Genomic DNA, 19,570 nt, shown 5'->3' with positions numbered 1-19,570 from the left:
TAATCATTATGAAAGAAAAAATATTATGCCTAACTTTTACCTTGTTTTACAATATTTGATTTCACATTTTATCACATATTTATCATAATTCATAAACTTTTTTTTTTTGAAGAATCACAAATTTTCAAATATATATGGTAAAGTTTTATGAATTTTGACTTTTTTATTAAAGTTCATGAATATAGGATAATCATTGTGAAAAAAAAATTGTCTAACTTTTACCTTTTTTTACAATATTAATAATTGATTTCACATTTTACATTTTATCACATATATATAGTATAATTTTTACAATATTTGATTTCACACGTATATATAGTATAATTCATTTTTGAAATATATATATATAGTATAATTCATGAATATAGAATAATTTCTTTTGTGTATCTTCTAGTTGTATTTATTCAATTAATTTCATTTTGTATCTCTTTTCTAATATTTTCATGAATTTAGACTAATCATTATGAAAAAATATTCTTTCTAACTTTTACCATTTTTTACAATATTTGATTTCACATTTTATCACATATTTATAGTATAATTTAATGAATATAAAATAATTTATTTTGTCTGTCTTCTAGTAATAATTTATTCTATTTAATTTCATTTTGGATCAATTTTATTTAATATTTTCATAAGAAAAACAATTGTCTGTATTTTAGTTATATATATATATATATATATATATATATATATATATATATATATATATATATATATATATATATATATAATGTTCATGAATTTTGACTAACATTTATGAAGAAAAAAAGTCATCTATATTTTTGTTATATTTATTAGTCTAAGTTCATAAATGTGTGTATGTATATATATTATAGACAAAAAATATAATAAAAATTAGTCTAAATTAACAAAAAAAATACACTTTCTCTCTCCATATATGTGTGTGATTAGTTGTGATTTTTCAAAAAACTAAATTTATTAGCCTAAGTTCATGAATGTGTGTGTATATATTTAGGCAAAAAAATCAGTCTAAATTCATTAAAATACATACATACATACATACATACATATATATATATATATATATATATATATATATATATATATGTGTGTGTGTGTGTGTGTGTGTGATCAATCGTGATTATTCAAAAAAACTAGATTTATTAATATTGGTCTAAATTCATGAAATTATACTAATATTTATAGTACAATTTCATGAATTTAGACCAATATTCATGAATTTAGTTTTTTGAAGAATCACATATATATAGTGTATTTTCATTAATTTAGGCTAGTTTTTATTTATGAATTATTTATAAAAAAAAAAAACTTATTTTTTTTGCCTGTATATATATACCTAGAATGAATGTTGAATTCAAAAAAATAATTTTAAATTCCAATTCCACATTCATTAATTTGTACTATAATTTTTTTTCAGGGAATGAATTAAATATATGTGTGTGAATTCAAAAAACTATTCTATAATCCTCATTCATGAATTTGTACTATATGCTTTCAAAAAAACTAATTTTTATTATAAATATTTTATTGACCGGATGAATGTAGACTTTATATGTGTGTGAGAGAGAGATAAATTGTGAAATTAAATATTGTTAAAAAAAATTTTAAAAGATATACAAGGAAATATCGATTTTGAAGATCCGCAATTTACCACATATATAGCATATTTTCATGAATTTAGACTAATAAATAAAACAAAAATGTAGGAAATTGTTTTTATAAATATTTGTCAAAACTCATGTACCATCAACTCCTCCATAAGTAAAACTTCTTTTTAAACTCATGTATATAAATTAAACGCTTATAAAACAAATTTTAGTGATGTTTCTATAGTTTTAGGATTCAAGGAGCTTTGTAGACTACAATCAATTTAGTCAAATCCCTTAAAAAATTCAATTTAGTCAAATATTATTGTTAAAAAAATCAATCCGGTCAAATATTCATTAAAAATATTTTGACTATACGTGGTAGGTAATTTTGTAAAAATATAAAATAAGTTGATGATTGTATTATCTATAAAATTCAAAAGTGACATTTATTATTTTCTGAAATATAATAATTAGGCAAAAAAAAAATTAAATAATAATAATAAGGGTTATTCAAATCAATTTTAGAAAAATTTACTGTATAGTAAAAAATCTAGTGTTCTGGACCAAGCAAATGCTCAAAGGCCCATTTACTTAGGCCCAACATAAAATAACCTAAATCCAGCATTTGTGTAAATTACTCGCAACACACCTCCTCCCTGAGGGGGGTGCTCGGAGCAAAAGAGACTCGTTCAAACTGAACAGTAACGTCTCCCCCTTCTTCCTGTGAATCTCGCTCGACGATTACGATTCCCATGAATTTGTAACTGTCGTGCCCTACGTGTGCCATACAACAGCTCATGCATCTCTCCACTCTATATAAAGGGGAATCTCGGCACTCCCCAAGGTTAGAACCTTCTTATTTCTGACTCAATACTGACTTGAGCATCAGAGTATCTGCAAGTACACCTCCCACCGCTCCAGTCAACCAGAAAAGGCTCGCAACCATCATTGACAACCACACCAGTAGTCACCTTCTGATCAGGTATGATCACTAACACCGTCTTTGGTAAATACAAGCTATCCCCGTTTTTTAACTAACAAAAAACCAAAGCTTTCAAACAAACTCTTAATACCATAACTACCAACGGTGCTAGTTCACACATAAGAAGTGAAATCGACCGCGACGGACACAGTTCCACGTCGTCTCATACTGGTAGCCCGGGAGAGAAAAACTCCCAGCAGATCCCTCACGTAGCGATACCACTTTAGGAATGGCCCATTCTTGGTCCACTGCGACCTAACGAGGAGGCAAACAACGCATCCCCTAGCGATGTCATGCTTAACAACCTGCTCTGCATGGTTCAATGTCAAACATTGATTATTGACGAGCAAAATCGTCGCCTTTTATTTATCGAAAATGATCGACCAAAGAAGTAGTTGTCGCCTCCCAGAAGGCATCTTTCCCCACCCCGTATCAGAAAAGGAAGGAGCCCTCGCTCTTCAAGGTCAAGTTCGCGCCAAATATTATGTGAGTGTGAGATCTCCAAGATGAAGATCGCATAACATGAGATCTTCCAGGTGATCCCCTGAACAAAGGACCTCGCCAAGGCGCAAAAGATGCTCTCGATCCTTATCTTATTCTGATAATGATCATCCAACTCATGGCCCTTTCACAAGGCGTATCAGAGAGGCTCGCATCCCCTAGGAGTTGGAGAAGCCCCCGCAGATGGACAAGTACGATGGAACAACTAATCTGGACAAGCACATCAAAAACATTGAAGATGTCTTCACCTACTGAGAGGTGCGAGGGGTCGTAAAATGCAAGCTCTTAATCACTACTCTACGGCGAGGAGCCATGACTTGGTACAAGAATCTCATGAGGAATTCCATCGATTTATGGGAGGACATGTGCCATGAATTCACTGCTTACTTGATAGTTTCGAGGACCCAACCTAAAACGGCGGTGTCCCTTAAAGCCATTATGCAAGGAAAGAACGAGCCTCTTCGAGACTACATCGAGAGGATCAACAAAGAAGTTGTTCAAGTCAGAGGTGCTGACGAGACAATGAAGCTGTATCTCATCAAGAAAGGGCTTCGCCCCGACACTGACATGAAGAAAGTCGTTCAGCTCGATCACCCAAGGTCACTCAACAAGTTCTTAGCGATCTCAAAGACTTACATTATGTACGACGAGCAATTGTACAATCTTAATCTGAACAAGTCCAGGAAGCAGGACCCTGCAGCTGAGTCTTCCGAAAAACCCTTCCAGGAGAAAAAGACGAAAGGAAAACCAGCTCATGATAGCAAGGGACCCATTGGTCGCTTCGCCGAGTATACACTCCTAGCGGTGTATAGAGAATATCCTAGTTGAGATCACATCTGCCAGTCTGAAAGAGGTCGGGATCAAATATCACGAGCCTCCACTAAAGGGAATAAGGGGACCGATAAGACTACATACGGTTGGTTCGACAAGTGCCACAAACACAATTGATGATTGCATCCATCTCAAGGATACTATCGAAATTCACATACAACGAGTTCGACTGAAGCAATTCATGAATAATGCTTCACCGGAAAGAAAGATCGTCGACCAGATCGTTCATGGAAACAATCAAGATGTCGTCGTTGCCATGTCTATTGAACAACTGTATGAATTTCCAGAGCACTTCAAAGTAACTCCTTACACATGCACCTAAGAAAAATTCCCCACCGTCAGCGTGATTACTGGCAGAATAACAAACTTCACCATGAGAAGCATGAAGAGGAAGTTTGAAGAGCTGATGAGTGTCAACCAACTGGTCCTTCCTAACATACAATCTAAGGGGGAGACCATCGTTTCCCTTTTATGATCATGAGCTACTCGACGGAGCTCCAAATTAAGACATACCCTGCTCGTTTAGGCCTACGTTGGATTCAAACTCTACGGATTCAACGGCTCCTAAAAGAGACCTTGGGGATATGTCAAAATGCTCGTAACCTTTGGATAAGGAGAGGGCTGAAAAACAATCAAGATCCCATTCATAGTGATCAAGTACAGGGATGGCGGAGCTGGGAGCAGCATGATCGACTGCCCATCTTAGGCTCAAGTACCATGCAAAAAATGACATCGTGGCCACACTACAAGGAGACATCAAAACTGCCAGAAGATGTTTCATGCAAGCAAACAAGAGCCAGAACTCGGTTTCCCCAACAAAACAATCCTCTACGACCACTCCGGACTCCAACATGATCAAGCTCAGGTCTAGGTTTAGCAAGTCCGAACTGAATAAGCCAAAGAAAGAGCAAAAGGATATTCTTGATGCTGAAATCCTGAGACCCATTCCAGATGGAGATTTCGAGCTGATTCCCTTCGGAGATGATTGATGGTCGGATATGGCAAGTGTACCAAATCGTTTACCAAGTAATAAAGTGATAAGTAGAGTATCGTATCCACATGGATTATCGTTTCGTCCAAACAATTCGTGTTACTTATTTTTGCAAGTTTAACGATATAAAAGTTAAGGGTTAGAGAGTTGCAATTTTTATCTTTTTGCAACTAAGCAAGTTTACCTGTTTTTGGTTGTAGAAAAGGAAGCCGCGGTTAGGATTATTTGAATCTCCTCCGTTTATATTGTTGGATATTAAATAACAACAATGTTGCGTTTAGTTATCTTAAGTAGACTATGCAAGTGATAAGGTTGCTGGGACGTTTCTAACCTAATAAGTTTACTCCTCCGATGGCTAACTGCACTTGATGATCGCACGACGATCCTTATGTACGAGGTCTTGTTAATTCAAAGGTAGTTGAAACATAAAATTAAATTGGCATTCCAGTTTTTCCCAAGGCAATGAAGGTTAAGGTTCCATTAGTTCGGCTCATCTATAAATCTTAGGACACTCATGGCACACCCTCTCTCTGCTCTTAGTAGTTCTACAAACAGACGGTCCTATCTCGTCTACTTTACCAAAGGTTTTGAGAGAATGGTTCAACTTAGTTTTATTCCCTGGAGACACTTGTTTCCTTAATTACTAACTAGTTAGGTTCAGTAGAGTTACTACTCAATCATAGTAATGTCACCTCCTAAGCACTTACTACCAGGGTCAACTCACTTTCGATATCTTTCGCTAGTCTAATTACTTCATAGATAGATAATTACTAGTATAATGTTGTAAATATCAAGATACAAGCAACAAGATAGTAATAACAATGTAAGGCCCTGTCACAACCTAAGCACCTAATCCAGGGTTACGCTCCTTTGAAATAAATGACTAAATCAGGAACTTAATAGCGTACAAAAATTAAATAAAATAAACGAGTAGTCACAATAGTGCCTAACATTTAAATAATTTGTTAATATTGTCATATTAGTCTTTTAATATACTTACTTATTGTCACTTCAGGGCTATTTTAACTAACAAAGTGCAAAATCAGAGACTATTTTAAAATTTTAATACATTCAGAAACTGAAATAACCATTACTTTATTTATATTATTAAAAAAATAGGGAAGTTGGATGTGGGCTTTAGCCCCATATAGCCCCTTATTGGATCCGTCCATAGCTCTAGTGGTGGGATTTTTAAAAATATTAGGTACCGCCACTTGATCTTCAATAACTAAGAGATAAAAAATTTCATCGCATTTGGTTACGTCGAACGTATAAGTTTTGGGAGTATATTTATCATTTTGTGTCTCGGCACGATTTTTCTCATCTGATGGCCTCAGCCCTCAACAATTTGCATGTATAAGGATGCCCAGGTTTTAGTTCAGCAACATTAACCTCACCGTCTTCGACATCTTCAAAAGCTATGTCGAATTCTTGGTCACTTTTGTTTGTTTCTACGTAGGCAACCTTTTCTCTTTTATATTTGTGCGTCCTGGCTTTTGAGCCCTTAGTCTTTAGACTTGTCGAACTTTATTGGCCAAAGTGGGCCATATCTCTCAAGTATTGAGTGTGAAATCTCTTCCTGATGGAATAATCTAGGCCACCGGCGACCATTTTAACTAACTTATGTTCCTCTCCTAACACTCGCCAATTCCTTTAGACTTATTTTAGATTTGCCAATGTAGAATTGTTCATTGAATAACCTTTCTAATTGAGTCCAATATTGAATGGAATGTGGTGCAAGTGTGGTGAACTACGTAAAGGCATTTCTTGTTAGAGAATTCGGAAAGAATTTTAATCTCAAATTCTCATGGGTTGCTATATCTCCAGCCTCCGTCAAATAACGTGTTATATGTTCGACAGTAGATTCACTGGTATCCCCAACAAATATTGCGAACTTAGGAATTTTACAACCCCTGGGAAGTTCAGTTTGTAAAACATATTATGACAAAGGAGATACAAAGTTTGGCCTATGTAAACCTATGTTTAAGCCATTATGAGCCATAATATTCTCGACCAAATTGATTATGTTATTATGTGCTCAAATGTTTTGTTGTTGGACATTCCTAACAACTTCAGCTGCATCATGATTCCTATCCACCAAAATTTACTTCTAGTTGTGCTTGCATCATTGGTTCAACCGGTTGGGGTTGAGGCACAGGTTGTTGCCTCAGAACCACGGGTTCGACAACTTGCATAGGTTGAGTATTTTGCATTTGTGGGATATTTAGAATTTGGAGAATCCTTTGATAGACAGGTTGAGGAGGGGCGAAGAAATATGTTATTCTCCCCATTTTAGTGGCTAATGCTTGGTAACTTTGGTTTATACTTTGAATCAAATGATTAAACATTTTACCCATGTTCTAGCGCAACTCGCCAGGCGAGCCTGTGGCGAGATGGTTGCGAGTTTCCCAGTTCAGCACCCTTGTTTTAGGTCGTTTCGGGTACTTGCGGTCGATCCGGACTTTTTCAAACTGATTCTTTTGATGGATTTAATTGTTGTTATGCTTTCTAAACCTTTGAAAACATCAAATGAATTGAATTGAACTTGATTTTGTGAATTGAATTAAACTTTATGAAAAATGCTCAAGAACGCATAATTTTCCGAAACTTGTTTTCTTAGGGGAAAATGGTAGGGTTAAGGTTGTTTACTATAACTATGATTTATAAAAATGTTTTGAATTGTATTCATGAGCTTTAACATGGTTTTGCATTGAAAATTAGAATTCTTTTGGAAAATAATAAAGTGAGACGAACTTAGGTGAATTTTGGAACATGTTTACGTGATATATGCATATGCTACTGTGATAATATGTGAGTAGTGTATGTGCTTGGTTGAGGTGTTTGAACATGTTTAACTTGTTTTGTCAAATTACTTAGAAAATGTAAAAAGTGGTGAAAATAGACGAATTTGGTTAATGTGGTTTCATGACCAGATGACTTGTAATTAGGGATGAGAATAGGCCAGGCTTTGATAGGCCTAAGCCTGACTTACATAATTTTTTACAAGGCTGAGTCAGGCCTATGGCCTATCATAGGCCGTTTTTCTTGGTCTGGCCTGAAAACCTACATACATGCCTACTTTACATTAAGGCCATCAAATAGTTTATTTGGCCTACTAAATAGGCTATACAAGCCTTAAAACCTACTTAAAAGCCTATATCACTACAAGTAAATTTTAACTAGATTAAAGCCTATAACAACAAAGCCCATTAAGGGACTAATAGATAAAAAAAATGTTTATATTTTTAATGTAGCAATTATTTTAATATAAAAAAAAAAAACATTTTTTTTAATAAATAAGTATTAATAGGCCGACCTATTAGGCTTAACAAGCTTTTATGTAAGCCTGACCTATTCAACTAAACAAGCTTTCTAAAAAGCCTAAGCCTAGGCTTATGTACTAATCAGGCCAGGCCAGACCAGGCCAAAACAGGTCAGGCCGTAGGCCCCTGTATGCCGGCCTGACCTATTCCCAACCCTACTTGTAATCGACTTTGTATTCATGATGATATGATAGAATAAGAATGAATCAATGATGATTGAGTGTTTAATATGTTGAATGTCATGATATGGATAGTTATCCGTCTTTTATGCAAAATGTGATTTTGAAACTTTGTTGATTATTGAGTTGATTGTTGTTAATAATGATTATGATGATGATGATTTATGTTGATGAGTTATTACATGTAAAATGAAGAAGTTATTGATGATGAATGCTTGTATGAGAAATGAAGACGAAAATGATGACTATATGTTGTTGAACGTATGCGTTGTTGAGTCATATGTTCATGCATTAATAAGTAAAATATTTATATTCAATGAAGACGACTAGGTTATTTATATCCAACGAAGATGACCAGAATACGTTGTATTTAAATGACGACGACCGGTACCACATGCATATAGAGTCGTGTCTAGGCGCATTTCATACATTTGATAATTAGTTAAATGTGTCATATTTGATTATGTGTTTGATGAACCTTGGTGATTTATGTGCATTAGTGAACTTGGTGAATTACGTGCTTGGTGAAATTTGGTGAATATGTCGAATATATACTTGTATGACTATTATTGCTCGTATGCTGGATGTATGCGAATGATGTTGAGTTGTTGGGAATAATTCAATGATGCATTATGTAATCTTTTGAATTTAATTATCTTGTTTTACTTTCACTGAGTATACTGTAATTGTGAAATGTGAATTAACCTCCAGTGTCATTTGGTTGACCGCCTACCTTATTCGTATTGATGGGTAGACGGCGTGCTGGAGTAGTAGTTGCTTTGCTTGGTGAGTATGTTAGAGGCTAGCTTTTGAGCTACCTCGTCTTTTGCTTTCAGAGTCTCAGTGTGTCGGGCACTGATTAGGGTGTTTGTCTGTTATTTACATTTTATGACTTTATAAGACTTATTCACTCAGTTGTTGAGATTTGGAGATTTATTTTGTTGATGTAGTATGATTATGTGACATGGCTACTTTGGAGGATTTTGTTATATGTTGTTGAGATATTGTGATATTTGTTGAGAAAAATTAATTTATGCATGTTTGGCATGACTATGGTGGATGCTCTTAAAGCTCACTATGTTCCTTTTAGCACATGTTTAGTTTCCAAGCCATTCCACCGTGAAAAATAGAAATTAAAGACATTATCTTCATTCAAGATGTGCGTTTAGTGCCTTGGGTACTGCAAAAATAAACATGCACTTAATGAATTCAACGTTTTGGTATATGAATGTAAGAGTCTTTTATGCAATAATCTCGACTATGTAGTGACCAGTGGCGGAGCCAGGGGATGGCAAGGGGGAGCCATCGCCACCCATCTTTAAAAAAATAATGTTTTTTTAACCCTGGAATCCCTTTACGTGCTGGGGTATGGTCGGAATCAGAATCGGAATATGATGGATGTTAGGATCGCCTCAGAAAATCGTGAAAAGTGTGACATTGTACGTCATCACTTCTGTTCATGCTTTTGGAGAGTTGTTGTTTGCGGGTCAGATGTACAATCCGTTTTCTTAAAACGATGATGCGATTAAATCCATAAAATAAATCACGTGAAAGGCACATGCGCTGATGTTCCTTTTTTTTTTTTTTTTTTTTGTCGTTTTGCCTTTTGGTTTTGTGTTAAATGATGAGCTTCTTTTGTTACATGTTTCTTTACTCCTTTTACAACTTGTTTTCTTTTTTGTTTTCAATAATTAATAACTAATAATGCGATCTAAAAAATTCATACACACAAACACAATAAAATTCCCTTAAAAAAACACAATAAAATTAATAATAAGAGTTAAATAGCATATTTAGAGAGCAAGCGATGACTTTAAGTTGTGCTTTGTCTCCTCAAGGTAAATATAAAGCTTTTGACATTGACGTTATATGTACTTTGGGTTACTAGTAGCATGTCAGTTTATATTAAAAGAGAAATTAAATTAGTGCATGTATTAGTTCCGAGTCAATTGTTGATGATTTCAAGTTATACGAAAAGTGTAAAGTGCCACTTTAAGTATTTAATAATCGACTTTAATATTTGTATTTTAAATTTTGAATGATCGTTTTTTGGTTTATTACAACTTTATATATTTTAGTTTGTTTTAATGGCGGCCACCCGAAACTTTTTTGTCTGGTCCGCCATGGTAGTGACGTTTGTCAGGAGTCAAGCAAATAAGGTACTAACAGTATTGCTAGAGCCATCTTATCCCATCATAGTCCCCATATTTTTCATAATGTACCTCATACTTTGTATCCCTTGATTATTAATGATATGCACTAATCTTGCTTTGATTAAAAAAAGCTCCTATAACAAAAGATTAAACAAAAGTTTATATAGATATTAGTTTACATTTTAAGTACAATTTATATAAAAAATCCCTTATAATAATTTAACTTGATAAACTCATTTGGGTTGGTTAGTGGTATTGGTTTGTGACTTGGGAGTGTGCTCCTCCTCAAGGTCTCATGTTCGATTATCCCTAGTGCCAATTTTGGGGGTTCAGGTATGCTCCATTTAGGTAATGCTCCATTTAATCCATTTAGGTTTTGAATGAAAGACATGTAGCAAAATTAAATTTAAAGGTTGAGATTTATTTAATAAAAACAAAATACAAAGCACGGTCCACAAGCAAGTATTTTATTTAATAAAAAGATTTAGTTTATTCTTCTCCTTCTCACGCTCCCACAATCCCCACTTTTCCTCTCCCTTCTCACCTACAACCTCCACCCAACCGCCGCCATTTCCCCTCTCCCCATCATCGCCCTCTCTTCCTCCCATCATCATCTCACAGTTGCCGTCGAAAACTATTCCATCGAAATCTACAAAATCAAAAACAACCAAACACAAATCTGAATTAGATTAGATCAGAACAAATGACGACGATGGGCGGTTGTGGGTGGAGGTTTACCGTGATGAGAGGGGATGGAGAGAAAGATAAGTAATAGCAGAAGATAGAAGGCTGCTTTGTTTACCTTTACCGTGTGATTAACTGTGGACAGTGTTTTGTATTTTATTTTTATTAAATAAATCTCAACCCTTAAATTGAATTTTGCCACATGTCTTTCATCTAAAACTAAAATGGACTAAATAGAATATTACCTAAATGGAGCATACCTGAACTCCAATTTAAGTGGGTTAATTTAACTTCTTAAAAAAAATAATTTAACTTGATAATATATTGATATGTTACCATATATTTACATTATAACATCATAAAAAACTTATTTTTTTTTTTGTGGTGGCCGAGGTTCGAATCCATGATCTTACATATTTTATGCATTGTTCATACCAACTGAGCTAAGCTCACGAGGACATAAAAAACTTATTTAAATGTATAATAATGTATTGTAAAATTTGAAAAATGAACTCTAGCAATTATGTTAATTAGTGTAATATTTTACAACGGCGTCATGATATATTTTTTCAAATATTTTTAGCTATTAGATCATAGATTCAATCTGATTTATACCTATACAATTTTGTAACTGAATCAACATATTTTATCTAGTTCATTGATGCATTTTAACCAACAATTGCATGATTCAACTATCAATCCATTGACTCAATGATTTAACATCTCAATTATCAATTAATTTTTAAAAATATATTTTTTTTAACCCCAACATTGTATATATTATGTATCGTCAACCAACAAATGATCTTAGCTTATGTCTTTTAATTTAGCTTATGCCTTTTAATTGTAAAAAAATGTTTTAAAATCTAAGCCTAGAAAAATCGAATGATCTTCAATTTAGAGGTGAAATCCTAACTAAACGATTACCTTAATAAATAAAAAACCAAACAACAAAAAATAAAAATAAAAATGAACAACTAGCGACAAACCTATCTATCAATCATCGTAGCTAACACACACAGTTCCGAATCCTTCTTTGGGCGATTGTAGAAGAAGAAGAAAAAGAAGGGTTCAACTTCGAAAATTTTCATACACGATTCAACTCGAGGTTATTTCTTTTCCCATTTCAATCCTTCAATTCGATTATGCTCAATTTTCATAATCTTTTTTAATCGCACACCACTTGTTTGATAAAAGTACCCACTCATTATTTTCTCAACATAAACGGTGTTTTAGTGATTTTTTTGTTTGTTTATGAACTATAATTTATTTAGAGTTTTAGTGATTTTTTTGTTTGTTTATGAACTATAATTTATTTAGAGTTGTTAATGTTGAATGATTTGATTTGAAAATTTATATAATTTTAGTTTGGTTTTTTCTTTTCCAGTGTGATTTTTGTAAAAATTGACCCTTTGTGCTGAAAATAGATCTGTGGGTTGTTTTTGATGGATTTCAATTGCAGGTTGTTTTGGTTGAGAGGGGTGTTTGTTTGAAATTGTGGTGTGGAGAAGGAGAAGATGGAGGGTGAGGAAGGAGGAGGTGTAAGGCTGAGCAAGAGATTCAATGATGATAAGGGTGGAGGGGAAGTTGATTATAAGACGAAATCGGGTACTGCGTGGAGTCATAATTTCCTTAACCAAAAACCATGGCATCCTTTGTCTTATCCTAATCAGCGCCGTAAGTGGATTGCTGAACAAACTCATGCTCAACGTGAACGCCGAACTGAAGAAGTTGCTCGTGAGGCAAGTAGCTTTCCTGATACCCTTCCCCTTTTAACCAATTCAGTTCTGATTCTAATTTGATAATCCTCTTGTTGCATTTTGCAGTATGCTCAGGAGCAAGAGTTTTATCGCACGACATCTCTCATCTCGAAGAAGGACAAGGAAAAGGTTCCATTTTGCACCCCAACCTTTTCTTATTATTCGTTTCCCCTTTATGGCTCACAATCGATTTTTTCATGTTCGTGGTTTGTGTATGTATAGGTGGAGCTTATGCAAGCTGTTAGCTTTATGTATGTTCGTCCTCCTGGTTACAATCCTGAAAGTGCCAAGGCTGCAGAGTTGAATGACGAGAAGAAAAAAGAAGATACGGTGAATAATGAGCCTACACAAACAAATCCCGATGGACCTTCTTCATTGTAATTCCTCCTCACTTTGCCTTGTTTTTTTTCCCCAATAATCTAATTTTTTGTGATTTGTTTTCATTTCTTGTGTCATTGAATGTGTTTGTGAATCACTTAATTCCTAGGCCGCCGCATGGAGAGAAGAAAAAACCGAGGCCTAAAGATGTTTTTGGCCGTGCTCTACCAACTGAAGAAGAATTCGAAGTTCTTAAAAATGCACCAAGGTATGTCAATTAGTAATTCTTTTTTACCTGCAAGGATTAGTTTTTATCGTGGCATTTCTGTTTAGTTAGGGTGCTTTATGACGCATACTAAGGAGTTTTTCCGATCATACTAGAATCTTGGACGTATATTTTTTTTATAGCACAAGCCTCTTGGAGATCACCATTGTTGAGTGTTTTTCCCCCTATATGTGTGTTGAATATGACCAGATTACAGGGTCGAGCTTAAAAATGTATCACTGACTCACTTGGTTGGCTATTGTGTCTGTGTGTGTGTTTTTTAATGTGGCTCAGAACAAATTAAAGATGAAGAATAAACTGGAATTGTTGGTGACAAATGTCCCAACCAAGATACTAGATAAACATAGATTTGGTTCTATGTCCTGTCTAATGTTCGATGGGTAGAGTAGACTTGTTTATTTCAAAAGCCTTTATTTTCCCCCTGTTAAGTTAATGATAAAAGAAAGAATAAATTAATTTCACCATATATGAATTATACTTCCTTTTTCTATTTTGAAAACTTGCACAAGTCCCTTTTAATTTGTATGTACCATAATGAATATAATATCTTGGTTTTTTTTAAATTTATTGGAGGTACTATATGCACAAGGGGGTGCTATTCTTTCATCGTGCTTTTAAAAACATCCATGTCAACGTAATCATAGAAACATGCATTTTTGTTACAAAGAATTAAGTTAGAATCCCTTGAGGGTCGCACCTCCGAAACACTCAAAAGGTCCCACCTCTTAAGGCTCTCGCTTGCTCTTCCATTTTCAACAACGATCCCTGTATTGGTGCCATCACCCTCACAATCGTCAATTATTTATTGTGTCCCATGAAAGGATCCCCCTAATGCATTTCCCCATTGCTTGACAACATTTCTCCTCTGTATTTCAAATCTGATTACACTTGTTTTTGTGTGTTTGTTGGATAACCGACTTGTAACCTAGAGAATGGACCAATGTTCACCACTTGAGAGCATGGGAGGGAAAAAATATCTGTTCATCATAGAAGGGAGATAGGCAGTCCAATATAGGTTTTGAAAATGACTGAAATCTGTAGTATGAGGTGCATTCTAGATCTCTTTTTTGGTGATTGATGTAGGGATATAATTTCACCTGATCACCACAGATTTTTTACCTTTTATTATTGATTTTGGGAAGATGGAACTCCACTCTCTATATTTCTGACACGACAATGTGGTCTTGAAGTTAAAATTTCTGTTGTGAGATTCCATGAATTATTTTAAATTAATTGTACTTTTAGTAACTGAATATTTTTTAGGCATGAAACAGGAGTTGCTGCAAGGGCAAAACCTTTTGGAGTTGAAATTCGCAATGTTAAATGTTTAAGATGTGGAAACTATGGTCACCAAAGTGGTGATCGTGAATGTCCCTTGAAGGATGCTATAATGCCAAACGAGGAAAATAGATTGAAAAGAGATGACCCTTTGAATGCTATCCTTGCCCACACAGATCTTACTGAGGTCAGCTACTCTTTCTATTGAATTATTGTTTGAGAAATTTTACAATTTAGTCCTTGACATTGTGGATCGATACATTTATTTATGCCTGCGTCGTGTTTGGTTTAATTGAATGTTTAAATGTTTTTTTTTTTATTGTTTGTGGACAAATTTACTTGTTTAATTCTGTGAGTATAATTGTCACTTGGTAATTGTTTTACCACACTTCCATTAAATAATTCACACACTATGATTCTACTCAATTACATCTCGAAGTGACTAATCTGATTAGTTATATGCTATAACTTCCTGATAAGAAAATACGCGTTGTATCATAATGGGGCAGCTTACATCTGTTTCACAGACTGACTACATTTGGTGAGAATCACAATTCCATAGTAATTGAATGTAAGAGAATTTAAGTACGCAATTAATTATTTTCCACCAGTTTCTAGCAATTATTGTACAGTCCAAGAGAAAGTGCTTCATATCCATAGTTCCTTGCATTTTTTTATCCTTTATAGTTTTGCTTCATCATGGTACAAGTAATGCCCATTCTCTGATGAGTTTGTGTTTGGGTAAGCTTATTTTACTATTGTAAAGCTGAAAACAAAAATACTGGGGAGGGAGATTTTCCGATTCTGGATCTTTGTGCCAGTTTAGAGACTCATGCTTCAAGCAAGAGTGTGGAAAGCTCAAGACCCATGAAGTGTAGCAAACAGGTTGTCCAAGGGTTTAGATTTGAGCAGGATATATGGTTTAGCATTGAGCAATAGAGAAAACGCCGGAGAAAGCCTGTTTTGAGCAGGAAATTTTTTCGTTGGAGTTGACTCTTGTCCAGCTCTGACTTTGTTTTACTATGTAGTAACTAGTAATAGATTAGAATCATAGATATATCAATAAATAGAATAGAAGGAAATAGATTAAAGCTAAATTTGGACAATAAAATTAGTTAAGACCTCGGAAAGGAAAAATCCCCCCCCCCCCCCCTTAGATTAAGGAGAGTTTGAAAATTCAACCTCTATCAAGACGATTTTATCTTGCCTTCAGATTATATGTACCCTAAACTAAAATTTAGCATGCCTTCCAGGAATGTCTTTCGTAGTGGCTCAATTTGCCATTGGGTATTGCATCTGTATGTTCTTGTCACATGTAAATTATATAGTCTAGATGTGAACATCTATAATACTCATTCCCCTCTCCCCCAAAAGTCGGCAATATTGATAATTTGATATTGATTTTGTTGTTTTGTATGGGAATGATGCAGCCTCTAAAATGGGAGCTCAAGCAGAAGCCAGGAATCAGTCCTCCTCGTGGAGGGTTTAAACCAGACGACCCCAACCAGCAGATAGTTGCTGAGGAAGAGGACATATTTGATGAATATGGAGGTATGCTATCAGCTCTTATTTTTAAAGTGATTTTATATGCCTTGATGATGCCTCAGATGTTTTTCCAACCAATTCAACCACAATTACTCCCGATTTTACAGGTTTTCTCAATATGGGCGATATCCCTGATTTATTGACCAACTTATCTAAAAAACCAAAAAAGTCCAAAAACAAGAAGCACAAAAAGCAGAAGCTATTGCATTCAGAAAGGGAAGCATCTTTAGATGATGGAGAGAGTAGATCTAAGAAAAAAAGAGTTAAGGAAAGCAAAAAGAAGCGAGATTATAAAGAGTCAAGTTCATCAGGCTCTTTTGCCTCTGAAAAAGTTCATGGAAAGAGCAGAAACAAGCATTCAGATGATTTTGATAGTGACAGAAACGATCCAAGTAGAAAAACTAAACCAGAACGTTCACTTTCACTCAAAGATTATGATCATCCCAGGCACGGTAGGAGTAAACATGGCAAGCGAAGGCATTCCTTTTCATCTGAGGAGTCTGGCCCTGATTGTTACAATGGAAATTATAAGAATAGGGATAGGCGTTCGTATTCATCTGAAGATCCTGACAGTGACAGGGATGATCGAGGTAGAAAGAATATTCAAAAGCACAAGAGGAAACATGGCAGAAAAAGACATTATAATTCTGATGAGAAGGATTCTGGTCCTGCCGATTATCATTTAAAACAGAAGGGCAGAGATGAGCATTCTTATAAATCAGATGATTGTAATCATCAACGTCAACCCGAGGATAAAATAAGCAGCCATAAGTATTCATCAATAATCCACTGCGATTCTCAAAGGCATCATGTAAGTTTTAGTCATGATCGGTACCGTGGAAGTCAGAAGAGCAGGTCTGAGCATTCTTGTTCTTCTAATGATTCTGATGTTGAAAAGAATGATCAAAGTAGAAGGATCAAAGAAGAACGTGGAAGTCAAAAGAGGAGAGAAGAACATTTATATTCTTCCGATGATTCTGATGTTGTAAAGAATGATCGAAGTAGAAGGATTTGTTCTTCTAATGATTCTGATGTTGAAAAGAATGATCAAAGTAGAAGGATCAAAGAAGAACGTGGAAGTCAAAAGAGGAGAGCAGAACATTTATATTCTTCCGATGATGTTGTAAAGAATAATCGAAGTAGAAGGATAAAAGAAAAACATGGAAATCAAAAGCGCAGAACTGAACATTCTTATTCTTCTGATGATTCTGATGAAAAGAATGATCGAAGCAGAAGGATAAAAGAAAAATATGGAAGTGTGAAGAGAAGAGCTGAACATTCTTATTCTTCCGATGATTCTGACGTTGAAAAAGATAATCGAAGTAGAAGGATAAAAGAAAAAGATGGAAGTGTGAAGAGAAGAGCTGAGCATTCTTATTCTTCCGATGATTCTGACGTTGAAAAGGATTGTCGAAGTAGAAGGATCAAAGAAAAACATCGAAGTCAGAAGAGCAGAGCTGAGCGTTCTTATTCTTCCGTTGATTCTGATGTTGAAAAGGATGGTCGAAGTAGAAGGATCAAAGAAAAACATTGCGGTACGCCTGATGGTTCTGAACATGCTGAGATTGATGTGCGCCAACAGAACAGAGAAAAGCCTTCATATCATAGAAGTGAAAAGAGTTACATTCATCGTGAAAAACATAAGCTGAGAAAAAGCTTTCACAAGCATTGAATAACTCATTTCAACTTGAATGTGTATCACACGAATTGTGGAGCAAGGCACAAGTTTTCACAAACTTTCATCGAAGTCTTCCAAGAGGTTGTCAACATATTGAACATTTTCATTATTTTAGTCACCGTGCTCATCAATCTGATCCTATGAAGTTGTTTGATTTATTAAATAGGAAGCAAAAATTTACCGCACCATGAATCTGTTGTATATCTGTTATATGATAGTAGTGCTTTTTCACAAGCTCAAAGCCTCCAATCTGTGCTTGAGAAAGTTGATGTCAAAGCGACTATCTTCAATCAACAAGTAACTATTAAATTACTTTCTCTAACTTGACTCGAGTCTGAACTGTAATTATTGCTATTGTTTTTCTAACACTGGATCAATTCAATTTTGAATATTTCACTCCAGTTAGGCTGATTTCTTGTATTAGGGAAATAGATTATTTACATAATTTTTCGATTGGATTATGATGGTTTAACTGAAACAATCAATTAATCTATCAATTACAATTTTTAAAATAATTTAATTACAATATCAGGACTCAGGCTGCCGGGACTTGCACGGTTCTCGGCTAGCCCTTGACTGCCAGGACCGATTTTGTCTACGACATCGCCCTTGGCAGTCAGGTCATTTTCTGTTGGTCTGTTTGACACCAAATCTGCTAAGCGCGAGGCCATAGGCCTGCCGGTAGTTGGTTAGAGAGTTGTTGGTAGCCAACCCATTGGTTGGTTTGCATGTAGCAGGCCTATATCAGAGGGTTGCTGGAAGTCGGGATGTTGACCAATCTGCCTATAGCCGACCTTCATGTTGGAGGGTTGGCATGGTCTGTCAAATGGATTGAGTGAATGATGGACAACCTTCCATCATAGTTGCTGGTATACTTTGGTATGCTACAAGCTTGTAGCATAGCAACCAGAAGAGAACAGCCTCAAAACAACTTAGCACACAATACAATCACAATCCTGGAAAGTTGACTAACTGATTGAAAAATATTGACCAGTTTATTATTTGCCTTGATTGTTATATATATAATGATTATTATATATTTAATGAATGTAAGTTTTACCTAGTTCATGTATCATTTGACATAATATTTTGATATCTCCGATTGACAGCTAAATCTTTGTTCTCATTTGACATAATATTTTGATATCTCCGATTGACAGCTAAATCTTTGTTCTAATACAAACACGTCAACTTGAGATGTTTAAACTCAAAATATCCCTATTGATGTCTAAATTCAACATAATACCATCAAAATTAGTTTTTTTTTGTTTTTGTTTGGTACATATATATCAAATTAAGAAAGGTTGAGTTGAATAAGAAAATTATGTACTAAAAGGAATAATTTTAACTAAAGGAATAATTCAATCAAATCGAATCTCAAATACAAATATAAAAGCCGATGTAACTTAAATTTCAAAATGAATGATAGTATAATCACAGTAGTAACATAATAAAGCTAAAAAATGTATACCGTCTAAACTGGTATT

At 34.7% G+C, this 19,570-nt stretch overlaps 1 protein-coding gene across 3 annotated transcripts; it reads left to right on the top strand.

The window, feature by feature from the left end:
* The first annotated feature begins 12,160 nt into the window (after positions 1-12,160).
* Positions 12,161-18,484, top strand: LOC11439239 (uncharacterized zinc finger CCHC domain-containing protein At4g19190). Of its 3 annotated transcripts, none has more exons than XM_024776634.2 (8): positions 12,161-12,326; positions 12,681-12,960; positions 13,045-13,107; positions 13,201-13,355; positions 13,466-13,564; positions 14,846-15,047; positions 16,291-16,411; positions 16,513-18,484. In XM_024776634.2, the coding sequence occupies exons 2-8, from the start codon at positions 12,736-12,738 to the stop codon at positions 18,075-18,077; spliced, it is 2,430 nt and encodes an 809-aa protein (XP_024632402.1). In that variant the 5' UTR covers positions 12,161-12,326; positions 12,681-12,735; the 3' UTR covers positions 18,078-18,484. The 3 variants fall into 3 exon arrangements, with proteins under 3 accessions (XP_024632402.1, XP_039686424.1, XP_024632404.1); XM_039830490.1 differs by having other exon boundaries at positions 12,606-12,960; XM_024776636.2 differs by lacking the exons at positions 12,161-12,326; positions 12,681-12,960; positions 13,045-13,107; positions 13,201-13,355 and having other exon boundaries at positions 13,468-13,564; positions 14,857-15,047.
* The last annotated feature ends 1,086 nt before the right edge of the window (positions 18,485-19,570 follow it).

Source organism: Medicago truncatula, chromosome 2 (assembly GCF_003473485.1).
Source record: "Medicago truncatula cultivar Jemalong A17 chromosome 2, MtrunA17r5.0-ANR, whole genome shotgun sequence".
Classification (NCBI taxonomy): domain Eukaryota; kingdom Viridiplantae; phylum Streptophyta; class Magnoliopsida; order Fabales; family Fabaceae; genus Medicago; species Medicago truncatula.
The sequence above is the reverse complement of the archived record's forward strand: the minus strand, read 5'-3'. Positions and strand labels throughout refer to the sequence as shown.

Coding starts and splice junctions, on each gene's coding strand:
- LOC11439239 (XM_024776634.2), top strand. CDS start 12,736: ATGGAGGGTGAGGAAGGAGGAGGTGTAAGGCTGAGCAAGAGATTCAAT. Junction 13,565..14,845: donor GTTCTTAAAAATGCACCAAG/GTATGTCAATTA, acceptor AATATTTTTTAG/GCATGAAACAGGAGTTGCTG. Junction 15,048..16,290: donor CCCACACAGATCTTACTGAG/GTCAGCTACTCT, acceptor GGAATGATGCAG/CCTCTAAAATGGGAGCTCAA.